We start from the raw sequence: 21,712 nt of genomic DNA on the forward strand, positions 1-21,712 counted from the left end.
GATACTAGAAACACACTGTAAGATGCTGTTTCAAGTGTGTTTTGAAATTTGCAGTTTGCTTTGTACTTGCTCTCTGTAAAGTGAATAAGACTTAAAATAACTACCCCAACAGGTGAAATAAAATTGAGGATTTTTTTTGTTTGAATTAGTTTTTTTCTGGTTTAGGATCCTGCTTTGGAGGATTTCCTAGTGGGAGTGTTGAATTGGTAAATTCATTCAGAATAATTACCCAAACCAGTTTGCTTTTTGAGCATCTCCTTTAGACATTGAATAATGGAAGACGGAAATGTCTTCAAGGCGCATTGACTTTAGAATTCAAAGGGACTGAAACAATAGACTTTTTTTCTAATGTGTTAGGACCAGCTATTTTCCATTAGGGGAGGGTTTGCTGCTAAGACTTGGTTTTCAAGGGAAAAGGAGGAAGAGATGAGGAATAAACCTTGCTGTTCAAACCCAGTGACCTTGATTTTTTCCTGAGAAACAGCCTGCAGTGGTTTCCATGGTAACAGGTATTGGGGCATCTTCATGATTGTTTCAAAGGTGTTTTTTTTTCTGTTACAACATGTCAATCAATGTGTGGTTTTCAAGACTAGAAAGGAGTACCTCTGCATTCTGGGTCAACAAAAAGGTAGATAGCCCCCTCCTGAAATTTTAAGTGCAGTTCATTGACGGGCATACCTTCCCTTCTGCACAAAGAAAGAACATATTTTATAAAATTCAGAGTGCTTGATTTTTCTTCATCGATTTTTAGGCACCAAGAAATCTTCCGCTGTCAGCTAGCCTCCATATTTTCAGCACTGACACTTTAATACAAGAATGGATGTGAAGCCAACTCCAACAGGTTTTTTTTTTTGTGGGGCTCAGAGAAGGGATAAATACCCATAAAGAGTTCCAAAATGATCATTATGTTATCTCCAGGGTTTCTTGGCTCAGTTGTCTAAGTAAAAAAAGATATCAGAGTTCCAGGGGTGAGATAAAATAATAGAATAAACCATTAACTGTAGTTTCTAACCTGACAAGGAAAAGCAACAATTCATTATTCAGTGCTCTGCCCACAGTAAGCGCTCAATAAACATCACTGGTGGATAAATTGATTAGAATTTCGGGGGTTTTGTTCAGCATTTCTAGTTCACCTCCTAGAATTATTTCATAGTTTTGTGGGAGATTTAAGTGTGGGAATGTACACATCAACCCAGCCTCCCATTAAATACTGCTCATTTTGCTTAAGACACCTTAGGATGCCTACTATTTACTAATAATGGAGAGTCACTTAAAACATTAGAGAGTGTTATTTGCTGCTTATTTCAGAGGGGGTTTTTTCAGTGTTGTTCTGATTCCCCGCTATTCAAACTTGGCTCAGGGCTGCTTTGCCTCTTAATGTGGGTTCCTCAGCAGTAGCTCAGTTCCTTCAAAAACAATCCATTCATTGTTCTAGGGTAGCACACACAGTTTTTGGAAGCCTCCCGTTTGGAGGCTGGCCAGTTTGTTATCCTTCCACCTTAAAAATGTTGCTGTGCAGACTCTAAAAATTGAGTGTTTTTGCAGCACTCTTAATTGTTCTTTGAACCCACTGGGACAAAGTTTCCCTTTTTTTTGACAATCAAATAGACTTCCTTTGTGACCATGGGAAAAACAGGCAACCTGTCAAGAAATTCTTTCATTCTAGGTTAACCATTCCAAAAGGCCAAATTCTTTAACCCTTATGGAAACATAATTTATCATGATACAACTCCTTACCATCAGCTAAACTCTTTACCATGTACTTTAAAGCGCTCAATCAGCCTGCCCCCGTCATATCACATCTCACTAATTTACTACAGCCCAGCCTGCACACTCCACTCTTCTGGCTCCAGCTTATTCACTGTGCCCCGATATCATCTATCTCGCCGCCAACCCCTTTTCCATGTCTTCCTAGTCTGGAACTCCCTGCCCCTCCAGCTATGGCAGACCACCACTCTCACCACCCTCAAAGCACAATTAAGGACACATCTTCTCCATGAAACCTACCCTGATTAAGCCCCATTTTCCCCGACTTCTTCTCCCTTCTATGTCGTCCACGCAATTGGATCTGTGACCTTTGGACATTTGATATTCGCCCCACTCCCAACCCAACACCACTTGTATAAGTATCTTGAAATTATCATAAATTACTTACATTGACGTCTGCTTCCCCCTCTAGATTGTTAGTTCATTATGGGCAAGAACTATATCTGCTAATTCTGTTTTATTGTATTCACCCAAGTTCATAGAACAGTGCTCTGCACATAGTAAGCACTCAAAAAATACCATTGATTGTATTTTCAACATCAGCAGCAGTAGCAGTATTTGAGTAACTCATGTGTGCACAGCACTATACTAGATCTTTAGGGAATAGGCCAAAGTGCAAATCATTTCCTTGCTGTCAAGAACCTTTAAAGTTTAATGGGGGAAATGAGCACATATAAGATCAGCATTCAATTAGTTTAGAATTTAGTTTACACTAAAAAATTTAAAAAAGGTAATTGGATAAATAGCATGTATGTAAGGTGATTGAGGAGGACTGAAGGGACTCTGGGAAGATAACAATGTTCTTTGGTGGTTAGAGCACAGGCCTGGCATTCAGAAGGACCTGGGTTCTAATTTTGACTCTTCCACTTGTCTGCTGTGTGACCTTGGCCAAGTTACTTAACTTCTCTGTGCTTCAGTTACCTCATCTGTAAAATGGAGAATAAGATTGTGAGTCCCATGTGGGACCGGGACTGTGTCCAACCTGATGAGCCTGTATCTATGCCCCAGTGCTTAGAACAGTGCCTGGCACATAGGAAGCACTTAAATACCATAAAACACACATACACACACATATGTGTGCACTTGCTTGTATCCCCCCCCCCCGACATTTAGTTCAGTACCTGGCACGTAGGAAGTGTTTAACAAATGCTGTTATTATTATTTGCACAGTGCTGACATCCTCTTCACATTCTGATTGCTGCCTCTTCAATCATATGTATTTCTTGAACAGTTGCAGTTTAAGCATTTCTTACAAGTTTATTTTTTTCCTCACATTTCACATGAGGATAGGTTTGTCTTTAATCACAAATTTGGGGAGTGTGGAAGAAATATAAGGGAATTATGGGCCTTTAAAAAAAATGAAGAATTAAAAATTCATTGTCAATCTAATGTAAGGAGCATCTTGTTCAGAGCAAAGGTTGGAAAAGTGTATTTTCTTAATTTGGAGAATCTCCAAAGCTGAAAAAAATTTTCAGTTGTCATTTTGCTTCTTTCTCATCCTCTTCTTTTCCCTTCAGTGTTTCCCATAATGCCTTGTTTGTGTAGTCCAAATTTAAACTCACTTGCTGGTGGTTTGAAGACATGATATGGACTCCTGTAATAATCCGCACCAGCTCTGTTGATAACTCTCAATTCCACTAGAGGTGAAAGGAAAACAATTTCCAACACACTGACATAATGTTTCCATCACTTTTGAATTATATTGAAAGACTATAGACTTTTGGGTTACAAATCCTACTTATCTATCTTGGTAGCTAAATATTAAAGGTGAGTTGAAAATTATTTGTGTAATGGGGAAATGAATTGTGCTTAGAGTCTAGAAGGGGAGACAGACATTAATATAAATTACAGAGATATGCACATAAGTGCCATGGGGCTGAGGGTGGAGTGAATATCCAATCCTTGAAGAGTACAGATCTGAGTGCTTAGGTAATGCGGAAGGAAGATGGAGTAGGGGGGAAAAGGGCATAATCAGGGAAGCTCTCTTGGAGGAGATATGATTTTAATAAGGCTTTGAAAATGGGAAGAGTGGTGTCTTGTAATATAGGGAAGGAGTTCCAGGATAGAGGGAGTAGGTGGGAAAGGGGTTGGTGGTGATATAGATGAGATCAAGGCACAGTGAGCAAGACTTGTTCCCTTTGCTCTTCCCCCCTCCCAGCCCCACAGCACTTATGTACATATCTGTAATTTTATTTATTTGTAATCGTGTCTATCTCCCCACTTCTAGACTTTAAGCTCATTGTAGGCAGGGGATACGTATGATTATTACTGTTGTACTCACCCAAGCGCTTAGTATGGTGCTCTGCACACAGTAAGTGCTCAATAAATACGAACGAATGAATGAATGAATGGAGGAGCAAAGTGTACAGGCTGGATTGTAGTAGGAAATCAGTGAGGTAAGGTAGGAGAGGGGGAGCTGAATGAGAACAGTAAAGCTGATGATTAGGAGTTTGTGTTTGATATGGAGGTAAATGGAAAGCCATTGGAGGTTCTTGAGTGGGGAGTTGTGTACTGAGGTTTGTTTTTTTCTTTTAGAAAATCCTCATCTATCTCTTATCTCTGAATTCATTAGTATAGCTTGCTCATGGTATTTATTAAACTTAATTCATTAGTATAGTTTGCTTATGGTATTTATTAAACTTTCATTATATGCCTAAGCACTGGGGTGCATGCAAATAAACAGTTCAGGCACAGTCCACGTTCCATTGGGTGTAAGGGTAGAAAGCTGGAAAGGATTAACTGTGAATTGCAAGTAAAAGGTATCAGAGTCCACAATCCAAGATAAGGGATGTTAAATAAATAAATGGTTCTTGGAGTGGGGAATGAAGTGTTCAAGGCTCCAGACATAGTCCTTAATTACAAAGCACTGTAGCCTCCCTAACAGGTAGACCCTGGAGCTGACAGTGTTGAGGAAGTTCCCATAAGAGTTAGAATTTTTGTTGTGTTATTTTGGAGATATTCTTGTGGGTGCATTTGGCTCAGTGATATATAAATAATATTTGAGTGAAAGCTGGTTCTGTTCTCAAATTGTTGCTTGACATCTAATATTTTCTAACAGGGTACTTAACATTTCAGCCTGCCTGTAAGTCCAAGTGGAGTGCTAGCAGAAACTTAAAACAAACAAAAACCAATGTGTAAAATGAACAGGCTCTGACCGGAGTACTGATTGGTATGAAAAGGGTGAATTTTTGGTGAACCTTAGCTGCACCATGCCTTTAGGGATTTTGGTAATGAGCAGTATGTGTTAGTCTCTTTGATCCTCTAACACCTAGCAGGGCTGTCATTTCATTAGTGGAGAAGAGGAGGCATTTCTAAAGATTTGCCATTTCATTTTGACCTGTGACCTCATTGCAGATTTGATAGTCTCCGTGTCAATATTAATATAGGATTAGCTAGTTTGCTTCTAAAAATAAATTGGCTGATAATTTTCAGGTATTCTAAACACCAGAACTATAAATGGGAATGGGAAGGACCTCACTGTCCGTAGTGTCATCTTTGAAAATGAAGAATAGCTACATAAATGTATGGAAGCATTAGGCTTCATTTCAATGCACTGTCTTGAGATAGAGAAAAGAGGTGCAGAATATATCTAGTGCTTGCAAATTTAACAGAATACATAGTGGGAGAAATGGAACCTTAGTGGTTTATGTGCAGAAACAGGTGTGATAGCAAATGTAGAAATAGCCTTAATGAGAAGCTGCTACTGTTCTTCCCACTTGACCCTAAGGAAGAATGGGTTGAACCCTCTGTTCAGAATATTGCTTTTGTAAGTAGTTTCCTTCATCGAGTACTAATAAATGAGACCATTCACTAACATAATATTCTGGATGTAAGCACATTTTTGAATGTGAATTTACTTCTCGTTTGCATTAATTGAATTAACAAAATCGTCATCACTAACTATTCAAGTGTCCGGGATTGATAATTCAAATACAGTTCCAAACTCTATGAGGTCTTTATGGATTAAGGAGATTTGGGTGATATATCTTTGCCCATTTGAATCATTAACTTTTCCCTCCCTTGATTACCCCTTTGTTTGTTCTCGGTTCCTTTCCCAAATCATAAGAGCCCCGGTAAGCCAAGGACCCTAACCTGGATGCTGCTGCCAGATGTCACTTATGCATGTGCCAATCCCATAGTGACTAATTGTTAGGGAACCTCCAAGGGAACCCCGCAGTTATAACACTGTGCAGATTTTCTCACTTAATTTTCATGTCTCCCATCCTTCCTGCTGCATTTTAACTAGAACCGAAAATGGTAAGACTAAAGTGAACCTTGAGAGACAATATTCCATTCCGTCCTGTTAGGCTAGCCTATATTTAGAATCACACAGGATAAATGGATATTTAAGACCTCCAGGGATGAGAATTCCAAGTGTCCCTGGCAATCTATTCCAATGACTAACAACCCTCACGGTCAGGAACTTCTTCCCAATATAGTGCTTTAATGCTATATGGTGAGGATGCAGGAAAATGAACTTCTTTCCTCCACTTCCCACCTCGGGTCACAGCTCAACAGGATACCAGAGAGCTGTGCCTCTGGCCAGGGCATGCCTTGGCATTTGTGCCTCTCCCTTTCCCTCCCCCAACCTGGATCACCTCCTTGAATGGCAGTACATTGGGAGAAATGAGGAGGACAGTGTTGGAGAGTCCCTGGATAGCAGCTCAGCTCCTTAGAACTCCTGGGAGCAGATGTCCAAGGGATCACATGGCCTCTCCAACCGGACAATAAACTACACTCCAGTATCTTTGGGATGCTGTTCTTCTGACCCAGTAATTTCCCCTGTCATTGTCCCCTCCTAGTGCAGCAGAATCCCCCAAGTGTCGGTGGCCCACCTTCTGATTTACTTCAGTTCCACAGTGGGCAACAGTGAAGGCGGTGCCATTTCTCCTGCTCCTGATAAGGTGCCTGGGAAGAATGCATTTGGATGCCCAGAAACTGCAGAAACTCCAGGGAGGCCCTGGGGCCTAGGGCCCAGAGAGGTTTACAGATAGTGTCCGGGACTGCCATTTAATGAGTTGCTGGTTAAGAAATGGTCCTGGCTAGCTCTATCCCTCTTAAACAGTGTCTTTTCTTATTGATCACTTAAGGCAGAAAGAGATCATGGAATTGCTGTTTTCAGTATCTACTGGATTACTGTAGAATATCCAGTTCCTGCACATGGAAATATTCACTCTTAATTGTATCTGCTGTGGAGTCACTGAATGATTACTGGAGGGCTTTTAAGTCATGCTGAGAAGAGAAGTGTTCGGAATGGAGCTTTGGCTTTATGTGATGCTATATAATTGACCTTTGATTTGCAAGTCCATTTGAGAAGCCCGCAGGCTGATTCCTGGCTTTTCTGTAACCTTCTCTGTCAGCAAAACTGCTGCCAACTCAATGGTCATTGCTTCTGCTTAGCACCATTTTGTTCTGATTTTCTCAATAATACATGACATTGATTTTTACTGGTGTTGACTTGAATATATTGTGTTTATATTCACCAGGTTAATTTAGTAGGGTAAACCCATAACATTCTTTATAAGCAAAGTCAATGTTAACTAGAGTTAACATTGCTGAATTTTTGCTGTTAAAAAAATGGTATTTTATTATGAAAAAGGAATTATTGCTTGCAAGAATTAACCATATAAAGTGCCACTCAGCTATTCTGTACTTCCTTTTGTTCCTTTGCAATTTAGGATATTTGACTAAATCACTTAGGATTTGGGACAGTGTTTGGTAATCTTCAGCAGAACCCTGTCTCTTGGCCCACACCTAATTATAAAGAATGATTCTACTCAGTTTTTCCCTCCTCCTCTCTTCTAGTCCTTCACCACCACTTCAAAAATACAGGCAGGATTTTTTTTATTTAAACATTGATTACCTGTATCACATTGCGTTAAGATTTTTTGAACACGACTAGAAAGCTTGCCCTGGATTACTTTGAAGCTGTGTAGTTCAGCACATCAATTGTTATAAAGGTACTATTCAGTTCTCAATAATACATGACATTGATTTTTACTGGTGTTGACTTGAATATATAGTGTTTATATTCACCAGGATAATTTAGTAGGGTAAACAGATGGCATTCTTTATAAGCAAAGTCAGTGTTAACTAGAGTTTGGTATTTGCCTGTATTTTTGCTGTTAAAAAAAGGATATTTTCGTTATAAACTTATGCAGTTATAAAGGTACTTTGTACTTAATTCAGCATACAGTCGGTTATTTTTTTCAAATCCTGAGGGGTAAGGAGTTTTCCTACTAATGAAATTTAAATGAAATAGAAAAGTGTTAGGGAATGATTCACTAAAAGCATATCTATGGCACATGGGCCCAAATTAATGTTTGCATCACCCAAAATTAAGGATCCATATTACTAGCCAGCAGACAGACTATCCAGCTTTAACCTCCACTAGATTATAAACTCCTCAGAGACATGCATCATGTGTGCTAACTCAATGAATACTATTAGTTAATTGCTACTAAGGAGCCTACCTTACCCGTTTTAATGGATTAAGAAATGTATTCTTGTCTCCCTAATTTATGCTGGCTGAGGATGCTAAACATAACTAAGTATAAAGGAACTGTTTGGGCAGTATGAATTCTACCCTTTTCGTACTTTCTGAAGAGATCAAAAGAATTCCAGATTTTTGCTGGCAATTTCTTCTGGAACTTTTTCATACAATCAATTGATCAGTGTCATTTATTGAGCGTTTATTATATACAGAGCACTGTACTAAACCCTTGGGAGAGTACAATAAACAGATTAGCAGACATGTTCCCTTGACCACAATGGAGCTTACAGTCTAGAGGAGAGAGAAAGACATTAATATAAATAACTATTGCTTCATAATTTGAAGAAAGGCAAACTCTTGTTTGCTTTTGAGGAAATAACTAACATTATCAAAATTATATCCAGCATGGTGTACTTCCGTGAAAGTAGCAGGTGCATAGGTGGATGGAAACTCAGTGTAGAATAGCAATGCCTTGATTTTCTGTCCTTCTGAGCACCACTGAAGAGGGTCGCTGAAGCTAGCCAGTGGAGATTAAGATATAATTGCTTGCCTGGAGCAATAGGATCTTTCTAGGACATCACCAGAATATCAATGAAGGCAGCTAAGGAAGGACAAGAATCAGCCTCCAGCATCCAGGGGAAGGGAGGACAAATAAGGGCAAGGAAAACTAATGAGCAAGGAAAGGACATGGACAACATTTTGACTGAAGTGCTTGGAAGGTATATTTAAGATATTTTGAGCCCTGAAATATGAGTTTTCTGGAACAAAATTTTGTGAAATCAGTACTTTTGGTTTTCTTGGGGGGTGTGGGGGGTTGATGGGGGTGTCTTTTTGATGGGGGTAGCTTAGTAATATGGTCATAGGAAAGAGGGAAGGGTAGAGCAAAAGTGCCTAATAAAAAATGATTCTCCAGGGATGGAGAACACTCTTGAAGCAGAATGAATAACTGGAAATTAGCACATTGCATTTACCTTGATTGTTAACAGGACAAGAATTTTTAAATTGCATTTCCACTCCCTTTTTTCCATAGTTCCTTTTGAAAATAATTTGTACTCAATTACCCTATCTAAGCAAATCTGGAAAATTTCAGCTTTTAGACAGTATGAAGCCTTGAAATCTCACCAGTACTCACAGGGGAAATATTACTTTTGTTGACCTTAGATGTATTTATCTGGCATCATTTCAAATCACCCTTCATCCTCACTAAGCGTAGATACTGAGTCTGCTTTGATTCAAAATTGCTTCTGCAAAGTCTATATTGAAGCAGTAGGGTTTTATTTTCATTGGGGCAACACTGATAATTATAGGGGGGTGTTGCTCAACTAATTCCAGGATTCATTCACAAGAATCAATAAACCTACAATATGTCCAGGCGTAAAATTGAATTGTGTTAGAAAGGAAGGTGTTTTAGTTGAGCCTTTTAAATTGGGGCTTCATTGAGGCCATTATGATATGAGCGACTTTACTAGGGTTATTTGGAGGGAGGGACTACTTGTGGAAATGGGAGAAACTTGAAAATGTTTTCCCCTATTCTTTCTTTCCTATCAAATGACAACATAATTAACCTCTGTCCTGTTTTTAACTACAGTTATTTTAATTTGTGTAGTTAGGTGAATACATTACATTTATCTCAGATTTTTTAAATGCTGTGTGATAAGTGCTTTCTTTGTGTCAGGCACAGTACTAAATACTGGGGAAGATATAATTTAATCAGGTTGGACATAGTCCCTGTCTCATGTGGGGCTCATAGTCTAAATCCGAGGAGGATTTAATCTCTGTTTTACAGATGGGTTAAATGAGGCACCGTGAAGTGAAGTGTCTTACACAAGGCCTCGCAGGAGGCAAGTGGTAGAGCAGGGATTAGAATCTAGGTCCTCTGACTCCCAGGCCTGTGATCTTTCCACTAGGCCACACTGCTTCCTGTGTAAAATATACATTAACAGAAAAAGATGTGAATAATACATGATTGAAATACTGCCTTATTTATAATGTGGCTTTTTTCAGGATTCTGTGGTTTGTTAGAGCAACACATTTAGAAGCCTGGGCTTTACGTCTATCATTAAACCCGGTATTTGTAATTTGCTGTAGGCTTTTGGGAATGAGTTCATGGTCATTTACCCATTGAGCATACATATTAAGTAATGGCGATAGTTCCCACAATTGAGCGATTAATCGTTACCTTCACTATGTAATGCTTAATAGCAGGATATGAGAAGCAGCATGGCTCAGTGGAAAGAACACGGGCTTGGGAGTCAGAGGTCATGGTTTCGAATCCCGGCTCCGCCGCTTGTCAGCTGTGTGACTGTGGGCAAGTCACTTCACTTCTCTGTGCCTCAGTTACCTCATCTGTAAAATGGGGATTAAGACTGTGAGCCTCATGTGGGACAACCTGTTTACCCTGTATCTACCCCAGCGCTTAGAACAGTGCTCTGCATATAATAAGCACTTAACAAATACCAACATTATTATTATTATTATTATTAATGGGTTCAGTTGTATAATCTAGTGTTACAAAAAGATAACATAAAAGTACTTTGCCTAGAAGGTAAAAGAAAATAACATTTAGTCCTCTATTTGCAAAAATAGAGGGAACGGTGGCCAAGTCTGAACCTTTTTTCCTTCTCGAAATTCAAAGCACTCTGCTTGACCTCAGAATTAAGCTGGCTTTCATCTCCGTTCAAAGAATTTTAGTTTCACCTACCAGTTTGTTCATTTCCTTTCTCTGTTGGCATCATCTAAAACTACGAATGGAATTGCTTTCCTGCAAAACAGTAGAGCAGGTTCTGTGAAGAAGGAGGATATAAGGCCCTGAAATAGAAGCAATCTATAATTTCTAAGAGTAAACAGTGGTATGGGTGAATCTCTTGCTTGCATGCGTGGATTTTTTTCCCCAATATTTAACCAGAAACGCCACCTGTTGGGCCAAAACAAAATGACACCTCCTTTGCTTGAAAAATATTTTCAAATCAATGAAAAAGTGCTCTCTCATATATTTACATTTTCTTCTAAATTTGGTCTTTCAGAACTTTTTAGCCTAAACTTGAAGTCTCTCTACCTTGACCTTCCCTTGAAAAGTGTCTTATTGTCTGTCTGGCAGGGAAATTTCTTAAACTTGTTCCTTACCCCAGTACTTGAAACACAAAGAAAGTGCTTAACAAATACCATAAAAATGAATCTTATTTAACTCGTGTTTAATTTTGTTGATTTTTATCAACGATTTTGAGTGATTGAAGAATTGGTTTGGTTGCAGTATAAAAATTTCTCTCTCCCCCCAACCCCCTTTTATTTTTTCAGATCAAAATCACTCAGACACCACAGTGTTCTTTTACCTGTGGATTATCTTCTATTTCATCAGTTCCTGCTATACCCTCATCTGGGACCTAAAGATGGACTGGGGTCTCTTTGACAAGAATGCTGGTGAAAACACCTTCCTCCGAGAGGAGATTGTCTATCCACAGAAAGTATGTACACAACATTTTTGGATTTGTAAGATTTTGGTTCATCTGGGCAGATTGGTTTGTCTTATGCGGTCTAGTCGACTCTGACCCATCTCTCCCAGAACACCCCACCTCCATTTGCAATTGTTCTGGGAGTGTATCCCTAGAGTTGTCTTGGTAAAGTTATGGAAGTGGTTTACCGTTGCCTCCTTCCACGCAGTAAACTTGAATCTCCACCCTCGAGTCTCTCCCACGCCGCTCTTGCCCAGCACGGGAATTTTGACTGGTAGCAGATTGCCTTCCACTCTCTACCCACTGCCCAAGCTAGGATTGAAATGGATAGGCCTCTGCTTGACTCTCCCTCCCATAGTCGAAACTGGCAGAGTACTGTAAACTCTCCAGGTGTGACCCTGGGTGGGGACAAATGGGCAGAGGAAGGGGGGTTTTGCCACTTGTCTTGTACTCTCCCAAGTGCTCTGCTTATAGGAGGTGCCCAATAAATACTTTGGATTAATAGATTGATAGCAATTCCAGGACCTAGGTCTGTCTTTCCAAAAATGCAGGTGAATTCTACTACACTAAAGAAGTTTACTTAAAAGCTGACAATTACAGAGTTCATGTACGAATTATGTGCCTATTCAGGGTATCACTACATTCTTTAAATTATCCTCTGAAGAGGTCGTTTGGCTAAGGGAAGCTTTATTAAAAGGTAGTAACCAGTAGTGCAGCCCAAAAAGAATTGGTTTGCAAACCACTCCTTTAAAAGCAATAGCAGGAAAGCAGCAGCCATATAAATGCTACTGAGTGGTTTTGAGCCACTAAAAAATACTTAATATTGGAGCAGTGAGAGTGTAACATGCCCTAGAGCATCATCCATCAAGAGCATAGGTTGAGCACTTGTTGGGGGCAAAGCACTGTACTAAGTGTTTGAAACATACAGCAGAGGCAAAAGATGCCTCTTAGTTCAAGAAACTTTCAGGGTAATAGAGGAGAAAGTGAGTATAAATTGCTAAATATAAAATAAGTTAAGGACTGAGAACTCAATAGGTAAATTGAATCCTTGGTGCTTTGAGAGGATAGGATTGATTCTCATTTGCCCAAAATGGCTTACCTTGAGACTCGCCCATGATTTTTTATTTCAAGACATCCCGAAAAGTGTTCCACCTTTTTGGTGGAAAAGGTGCTCCACCTCCCAACTTCACAGGCTTCTAATGGAAGAATGCTCACAAACTGCCCCTCGGGTCTTCAGGCTGCTGAATGAAAAAGGGCCTAAATGTGCAATGATGACGGATCAATGGCTAAGGCTCAGTTCTAAGCCTTCTGGTCCAAAAACCTCACAGAGAACTTGATGATAGGGCTTCTGGCTTGCACAGCACCTCCCACACTCTCGGCCCCCCGCAGTCATGTTCACAGAGGGCCGTGAGCAAGTAGGCAGGCAGGGGTGCAACACATCGCAACAGCCGTGCCACAGCAGGCCGATCCAGGATTGCAACTCAGACCTCCAGATTTCCAAAGCAGTGCTCTTTTTGCCTGGTGCTTAATACCACAACTATTAGTATTAGTATTATTTTCCCTGGACCAGAAGAGAACACACCTGCACTTCTGCAATAAAATCAAACTTGGAATATCTGAGCACAGATGATTTGTGTGATCTGTCTCCCCTCAGGTAGTGCAAGCTATAAAGTATCATGAGCTAGGTTTTTCAGATTATAGGCAACATAGCCATGACCTAGCCACATAAACAGAAATGTATCTAGCATCTTAAAATGTTGGAGGAAGATATGAATCCACTTTTTTCATTAAATATATAATAAAAAACTGAAAAAAGATTATAGGGTCTCTTGAAAATAATCCTTTAGAATTGTCACATGAAAGCCTTCTTCAGAGTGTTTTAAAATTAAGTACCAAGAGATCCTAAAGTGGGTAAATTCAAAAAAGTTCTGAAAAAAAATCTGTTACTGAATTGACAAAATGGTTATTGGAAAGTGACAGACTCCTAAACATCAAGGCCATTCACAATCAGAGTGTCTCTTCCCTTTTCCATTTTTTGTGGTTTATGAAAATGTAATGCTTTCCACCTGGGGCAGAGAAAATAGAAGGATTTTATTTGTAGCTTGTTTCTAGAGTTTGCAAGGTTGAATTTTCCTAGTCCAGTAGAATTGAAGAATTAATACCAGGGGTAGTGACAATAACATATGAAAGTACAACTTTCACACTTTCAATTGTGTGAAATGCTTGGGAGAGTACAATATAACAGAGTGGGGTGGATACTTTCTCTCAGTCATTGGTACTTTTTGAGCACTTACTGTATGCGAAGCACAGAACTAAGTGCTTGGGAAAGTACAGTTAGACACGTTCCCTGGCCATAATCTGTGTTGAGTATTTAGGTTATACTGGGAAGACAGTAGTTCTCTATGTTGGTTTGACAGGCACACGTACTGAAACTTCCTTGTCGTACTTGTTCTTCAGGCCTATTACTATTCTGCTATCATAGAGGATGTGATTCTTCGCTTTGCTTGGACTATCCAAGTTTCACTCACCACCATGGATATTTTCCCTTATGCTGGGGACATCATCTCTACTGTCTTTGCACCCCTTGAGGTGTTTCGGTAAGTAAACCAGCTAAAAGGCTAATTTCGCATTTTTAAAAGTTGATATTTCATTTTATAGAAAATGGAAATTTCTTTATTTTGAAAGGATCTTGAGCTAGTTGGAGAACCATGAAATGACAGTGATAGTAGTAAGAATATGCTTTGAAAATCAGAATCTGTGCTTTTTGACAAACCCCTTCAGAGTGGTAAAATAGTATCAAACCTCTAGAGCATACACCTAAAATCGTCAGTGCTTAATTAGGTTTCTCATCTGCATTGAGATTGGAAAATGGCCTTTAGCATCAAGAAATTGGTCTGAATTAAGTTGTTTTGCTTGTATTCTCTTTATTGTACGGGAAAAGGGAAAAGAGAAAGTAGAAATACACAGATGGATTTAGGGGGAATATCCTTGTATAATTCTGAAAATTAATCACAGAACATTTGGGTTAGCTGAAGATTTTCCAGGCAAAACTGACTGTCTCAAAATAAAAAAAGCACAGTCAACTGCTAATATAATGACAAGTCTACCCAAGAGGAAAGGGACTGGAGAGGCAGTCCCGCCTTGAGTTCTTCCTCCTAAAGCAACCTCATCTTCTTGGAAAATGAATGCCTTAATCTAAAGTGTATCATTGTAAAGAGTGGTATCCCAAGATGAAATGGATTTCAGTGCTCAGCACCCAGGATTTGGTGTAACACTCGTCTTTTCTATCTGAAACTAACAGTCTATAAGAAAGGCCAGAAGAAAATGTGTAGAAAGTAAAAGTTTATGCTTTCCCTTCCTTGGTATTTCAGGAGCAGGTTTTCTTCCTCTCGTAAGCAATGGGAGTGGATATTATTTAATCTAGGAATCCCAACAGCATTAGCATTAAATTATGTGCCTCCAGAGAGCTTTGGAACTCTTTCTCCTTCCTACCCTGTTTCCACTACTGCATTTTTTTCTGCCCTTTCTGTTTTGTTTCTAAATTATTAGCCTCCCGTTATTTACTTTTGGGTCCAAGAACCTCCTCGTCAGCATCTCCTAGTCTCTGTAATTGATTTCTTGGATGCTTGTGATAGAGAACTATTTTGGAAGTCAAAACTAATATTAACAACCAGCTTGATTTTCTTTTTCTCTCTACCCCTCTCTGTAAAGGCGGTTTGTATGGAATTTTTTCCGACTGGAAAATGAGCATCTGAACAACTGTGGTGAATTCCGTGCTGTCCGGGACATCTCTGTGGCACCCTTGAATGCAGATGATCAAACCCTGCTCGAGCAAATGATGGACCAGGAAGATGGTGTACGGAACCGTCAAAAGAGCAAGTCCTGGAAGTGTAACCAGAGTTTAGCCTTGCGCCGTCCTCGTCTGGCTTCTCAGTATGTAGTACTTCTGTGTTAGAGACCTCAGTCTCTCAGAATTAAGCCCAAAATAAGGTTTGCTGTTAAACTAGATTTTCAGAGCTGAGCAAGAGTGGCTTTGATTCCCTCCGTAGCTGTAGAGGGAAGCCGTTCGCAAAGCTGGTCAACTTAATATATGGGAGTAGCAAACCAAAGTGGTATAGACTTAGTATCGTGACTGCATAATTGATTCTGTGATATGGTAAATTGCATGTGAGAATTTATGGTACCTACCTTATGTTTTTCTGTGTGAGAAGCCTAAGTAATGGGCCAGGTTTAAGATGCCCAATTCACTTACCCTGAATGTTTTATCCAAGTTGTTTCTAAACCTCTCTTTTAGTGTTTTAAAAGCTGAAATGCATGCTCACAGCACACAACATGTATTCAGCACTCAACTGTGCACACTACTGTACTAAACAAACAGCTGAGAGGCAGAAAGCAGCCCACCAGTCCATAAAACAAATTAAGAGTTAATTTGCTTGGGAATTCCAGAATTTAGTCAGAGAATTGCATGTGAGGTTCCTTTACTCAAAATGCAGGTTTACTTTTATCACCTGAAAGATCTCTACATAGTCCTTGTTGTTCTAAAATCTAAGATGACCATGCAACTCAGTCTACCCAGAATAGTCCCGAATTTTTATTGATTATTCTGGGCAATTTTAGAACATTCCGCAAATATCCCAGAATTAAGACTCTTTTGACTACCTTGCTCCAACCACCTGCTGCTTTTGCACAATTGAAATTTTTAGATTTCCACATCCAGGCTGGAACATGATTAGTACATGCTTAATTTAAGGTCCATAGCATTCTGGGACTTCAGGTACAGATGTCGCAGGCCGTGGGCAACCTTAGCCCTACCGTTTCCTCTTCCCCTTCTCTTCGTGGTTGCCAACAACAAAAAGGATTTGGGATGGTGTTACAGTTTTCAACAAAAATAATGTCAGAGGGTTTGCGCCACTCTCCCTGTCCTTTATGGAATGGATGCCCTTAGTATGCTTTTTTTTATTATTTTGCACTAGAATTTTAGTTAATGCAACAAGCTTCCATATAACCATTTAAATAAATGAGAAGCAGCATAATGTAGTGGATAGAGGACAGGCCTGGCAATCAGGCTTCTAATCCCAGCTCTGCCGCTTATCTGCTGTGTGACCTTGAGCAAGTCACTTAACTTCTCGTGACTCAGTTGCCTCATCTGTAAAATGGGGGTCAAGAGTGTGAGCCCCTTGGGAGAGGGACTGAGCCCAAACCAATTTGTTCCTATCCACCCCAGCGCTTTATACAGTGGCTGGCACATAATAAATACCATAATTGTTATTGTTATAAGCCCATACGCCAGTGTTTATCAAATAGGAGACCTAATGAAAATCAAGTTGGCTTCCAAAAGGAATATATTATACCATATATCTGCCATTTTGGACTATTTTGTTTGATTTTTCATTGGTATCTCCATGAGGAACGTTGAGTCTCTTTAGAACTGACAAGTGATTCTACTCTATGAGCACAGTGATAAGAGACCAGGAAGATGACTGAAGAACCTGTAGGGGTGGAGGTCAGGAGCTCCAAACTGAGCCTAAGAATTTCCTTCAAACTGTGCAAGCTGGTTTAGCAGAGAAGCAGCATGGCCAAGTGGAAAGAGCAAGGGCTTGGGAGTCAGAGGTCATGGGTTCGAATCCCGGCTCTGCCACTTGTCAGCTGGGTGACTGTGGACAAGTCACTTAACTTCTCTGTGCCTCAGTTACCTCATCTGTAAAATGGGGATTAAGACTGCGAGCCTCAGGTGGGTCAACCTGATTGCCCTGTATCTACCCCAGCGCTTAGAACAGTGCTCTGCACATAGTAAGCTCTTAATAAATACCAACATTATTATTATTATTATTAGCATAGTTGGATTTTTGTCATTCGTGTTTTAAAAAGCAGAGCCTGTTTCATAATTCACCGGTAGAGGGCACCATAATCGTGTAATAGTCTGCCCTAGAAAATCAGGTGCAGGTTTGGCAAAAAGAGCATAAGCTGTCTCATTCATTCACCAATATTTATTGAATACCTTGTATGTGTAGAGCACCGTGCTGGGCTCTTGAGAGCATACGGCAGGAATATAAGACAGGGTCCTACTCCTCGATCATCTCTATGTGCGATCTTTTTCAAATATCAACTATATGAAAAAACATTACCTTTCTAAAATAGATGTCTACTTGGGAATCTGCCAAAAATTCTAAATGTGTTAAGATGATATAGTCTTTCAGTCCCTGGACTTACTGATTTTTTTTTTTTAATTTTCTGCCCCCAGATCCAAGGCCCGTGACACTAAGGTGTTGATTGAGGACACAGATGATGAAGCTAACACATGAATTTCCCACATCCCTTGTTCCACATCCCCTGTTTTCTTGCTCTACCACCCTTTCCCCAACCAACTCAACCTCTGGTACCGTTTCCAGCTGAAAACAGGAGAAGACACTTAACACACTTTCCGAGCTCTTCCGGACCGGATCCTATGGACTCCAAACAAGCTCACTGTGTTTCTTTTCTTTTCTTGTGGTTTAATTTTAATTTTCTATTTTTAAAATAAATATTTACTTCATTTTGCCAATCAGAGGACAGTTTAAGGAAAAATAACAAAGTATCCTAATGATTGTTTACAATCACATCAAGGACATAGAAACCTATCCAGATGAAGAACAGACGCAGCAAGGACTCCCTGATGGGACAGTACCAAATTTAATCAGCGTCTGCTTGGCCCCGGTTTTGACTGGTTGAAACCGGACCTGGGTTTTTAAATTCCTTTGTCGATTTATTTGGGTTTTTTTTTTCTTTCTTCCTTTCTTTCCTTCCTTCCTTCCCTTCTTTCTTTCTTTCATTCATATTCAGCGCAAAGGCACTGGCTGCACTTGCCGGGAAAGTGCATTTAGAGCAGTACCTTCATCCACAAAGCGACTTTTTAATTTGATGTAACTTTTCTTATTTTGGGGAAGGTATCGGTGGGTGGGAAATAAGATATATTTGTTGCATATAGTTTTCACATTATTTATGATACCTAACCATAAGAGAATGATTTGAGTCCTGTGCAATGAAGGTAATAGTAGAAAGGGTGGGGGAATCTACTCTGAAGGGTTTCATGAGAGTTCCGCCCTGCAATACCTCTTTCACCAGACAACTTGCACCAGTTTGACTTTCTCTTCTTTTCCTTTCTCTTAAACCAAAGTTTCTATTTCTGATTTTTAGTTGCTGCTGCTTTGGAAGCCCGAACACACCTCTACCAAGGTGTCTTGATAGAGTCACTATCAGATTTCCCATGATCTGGGTGAAAATAGTACAGGAGATTCTGAGAATTTTTTTTTAAAAGAAACAAGGAGATTGCCTCTGTTTGCCTATGTCTCATGCAGAACTGGGGAAATAGGCAGATTGTGTAGCAGAGCACGCTTGGCATTAGGGCCCTAGGACCATGAGCCTTTTCAAATTTGGATTAGAAGCCAAGGCTTGCAGTGTGTTCCTGCTCAAGCCAGAATTCAAGCAGATAGGAGTCTGAGCAATGCCACGTTTTTGGGCACGTGATAGATGGTGTTAAAATCTTTGTCCCTTTAATTGCACTGGCTGCTGAGGTGTCTTTGTCATTTATTCCAAGAGTTATGAAGAGATGGCCATTGGGAGCCTGTGCTTTGTTTACTGAGCCTGCATTTGTTGGAAAGTGTAAATTCCTGCTCTGACATTACTTTTTATTCCAACCTCTCAAATTTCTCTCGCTTATCTCTTCCCCCTCAGAATAAGACCTAAAGTCCACCTATAATTCCATGTGGATTAACTGGGATAAGGAACACTCCTACCCCAAAGTAATTAATAGTGGTGCCAGTGTAAAGTAAGAAGGGTTTTGTTCCCCTAGCCCAGACCTGAATGAACTCCCCTTCCTCACTAGGTGGTTTATGGCTTAGATAATACTGAATAATAATTGGCAGCCCCTCTTCCTGGCCAGCTATGCTACATGTAGGGTTAAATCAGTGGGGTACATGCAGGGAAGCCATTTCTATTGTTTTCAGCTTAAAATTTAAATCCACACAAATGGAAGAGCCAGCTGTTATCACTAACTCCATTTGAAAGAACACATGGTCACCGTCACTGTAATTTTGCCTACTTTGTTGTTCTAAAACTGAACCCCACAATATGACAATTAATACCAGAAGACAAACATAGGCAGTTACTATTACTGTTTAAGTCAGGAAATGGACACATAACATATAGTTGGGGATCTTTTTTTATTTTTTAATTTTGAGTGACACCCTTCTATGTTTTGAATTTGCCCCAGCTCAAGTATCTACAATTTTCTCCTTCTTCTTCTCTGTCCATAAGGTTTTTATTGCTTATTGTGTTTGCTAAGAATGCCTCTCATGCAGAAAAACTGAGGTTCGACATTTTAATGTTTTTCTTCTTTTTAATTTAAATAAACCATTTGTTGTTTTTAATCGTCAGTGGTAGTAATCCAGCGCCCCTTGGCAGATAATGGGTTGTAGTGCTCAGGCTTCGATTGCCCAAACTATAGTTTCACTGCTGTTTACCCAGGAAACGCCAGATTACTACAGTGGTGTTAGCTGGGTTTGAGGGTTGGTCATTTTCTGTTCAAGTTGTATAGAACCTGATAGATAGTATTGGTGTGTGGCCAGGGTCAACTGGAATTTGAGCCTGAATCCAGTTGCTGTTGAGTAATCCCATACTACACATTGACTTAAAATTGTATAGTTTGACCTAGATAATAAAGTAATCAATGACATATTTGAAGCTCTATTCTGGAATGAAGTATTTTAAAGCTCCTTAGCCTACGATGCTAAATGTTCATAAAATTCACAGTTTTAGTCTTCAGATAAGGACATACAGTATAAGGAATAGAGGGAGTTTTATGAGTTGCAGGTAATTTGATAATACACCATGGATTGTCATTTATTTTTTCTTCAAAAGAAAGGATAATTGTTATTTTCCTACCTTTCACAGCTAAAACTATCCCCAAAGAAAGAGGTTTCTTGCTCCAGCCTTACCCAACATAACCCAGGGTTATCTAATCAGTCTCTTACTCTGAAAATTGGGATTAAGCACTAGAATTTATTTTGATAAGTCAGTTCTCCAACAATTAAAGAATTAAAAGGAACAGCAACCCAACGAAAGGTACGGCTTCATTTGATAATATGCATAACAATTCTAGCTTTATCTGGCCTTTGGAAAACTTAGGATTCCAAATGCCAATTTTGAAAATTCAAATTCAAAATGCCAATTAAAATGTACCCTCTGGCAAAAGAATGAAAAGATAGCTTCCATGTATATTTCTGAATTTTTTTTTCATTTTATAGTTGGGTGGTATCACAGGAGTTAATGCATATGGAAAGATTGAGGCAACAAAAAGTGATTTATTTTCTATGCGCAAGTGAGCTCATAGATTTGACTGCCTGTTTGTTCCTTACAGTGAGCTGAAGGTTGGTCACCAACTTTACATGAAAGCCAAGCTCAGGGTGCTGCAAATCAGTGGTCTTCTATAAGAATGGGAAGAGGGCTAAATCATAGTCTTGGGTCTGTCCACTCCCTGCTTTCTCTTCTATGGTCTCTTGTTTGAATCCTCCACATTCCTGGTGTGCGAAAGCCAGCAGCCCTAAAATTGGTCTGGTAACAACCGCTTAAGGAGGGAACAGGAAGTGTTGCTAGAATCACTATTCAAGCTGTCAGTTTAGAACCAATTTATTAATTGAAACAAATCCTCAGACTCCATACAGCTATAGCCTTCATCTTGAAGCTAGCTTGGAAAGGCCTAACAGCCTTTCAGCTGACACGCCGTATAAAAATAATCAGGACAACTAGAGAAAGCAGTACTTCCACTTCCTAGGGGGAATAAAATGGAGAAAAGAGTCTTATTTTGGATACTTCTGCTTATAATTACTGAGCCATGAAAGTGACATTCTTACAGCTCTTTAATTTAAAGAAGATAAAGTGAAAAATGGAGAGAACTTCAAATATGAGTTGTGATGGCAGAAGGAACCGTGGACAGCACTGAACTTTATTGACCTTGCTTTGCGGGTAG

At 39.6% G+C, this 21,712-nt stretch overlaps 1 protein-coding gene and 1 non-coding gene across 4 annotated transcripts in view; one reads left to right on the forward strand and one right to left on the reverse strand.

Moving 5' to 3' along the window:
• XPR1 (xenotropic and polytropic retrovirus receptor 1) overlaps positions 1-20,120 on the forward strand; it is a 192,670-nt gene extending 172,550 nt beyond the window's left edge. For all 3 annotated transcript variants that reach the window (XM_007668955.2, XM_029081248.1, XM_029081249.1), the window contains 4 exons: positions 11,555-11,721; positions 14,167-14,306; positions 15,421-15,642; positions 17,951-20,120. In XM_007668955.2, the coding sequence (XP_007667145.1) occupies positions 11,555-11,721; positions 14,167-14,306; positions 15,421-15,642; positions 17,951-18,011 (590 nt within the window). In that variant the 3' untranslated portion in view covers positions 18,012-20,120. The remainder of the gene's footprint in view (positions 1-11,554; positions 11,722-14,166; positions 14,307-15,420; positions 15,643-17,950) is intronic.
• On the reverse strand, positions 11,980-12,117 carry LOC114817541. Its single transcript, XR_003765404.1, has one exon. It is a non-coding gene; the product is annotated as a small nucleolar RNA SNORA7 (small nucleolar RNA).
• Positions 20,121-21,712: the final 1,592 nt, after the last annotated feature.

This window comes from Ornithorhynchus anatinus, chromosome 16 (genome assembly GCF_004115215.2).
Source record: "Ornithorhynchus anatinus isolate Pmale09 chromosome 16, mOrnAna1.pri.v4, whole genome shotgun sequence".
NCBI lineage: Eukaryota > Metazoa > Chordata > Mammalia > Monotremata > Ornithorhynchidae > Ornithorhynchus > Ornithorhynchus anatinus.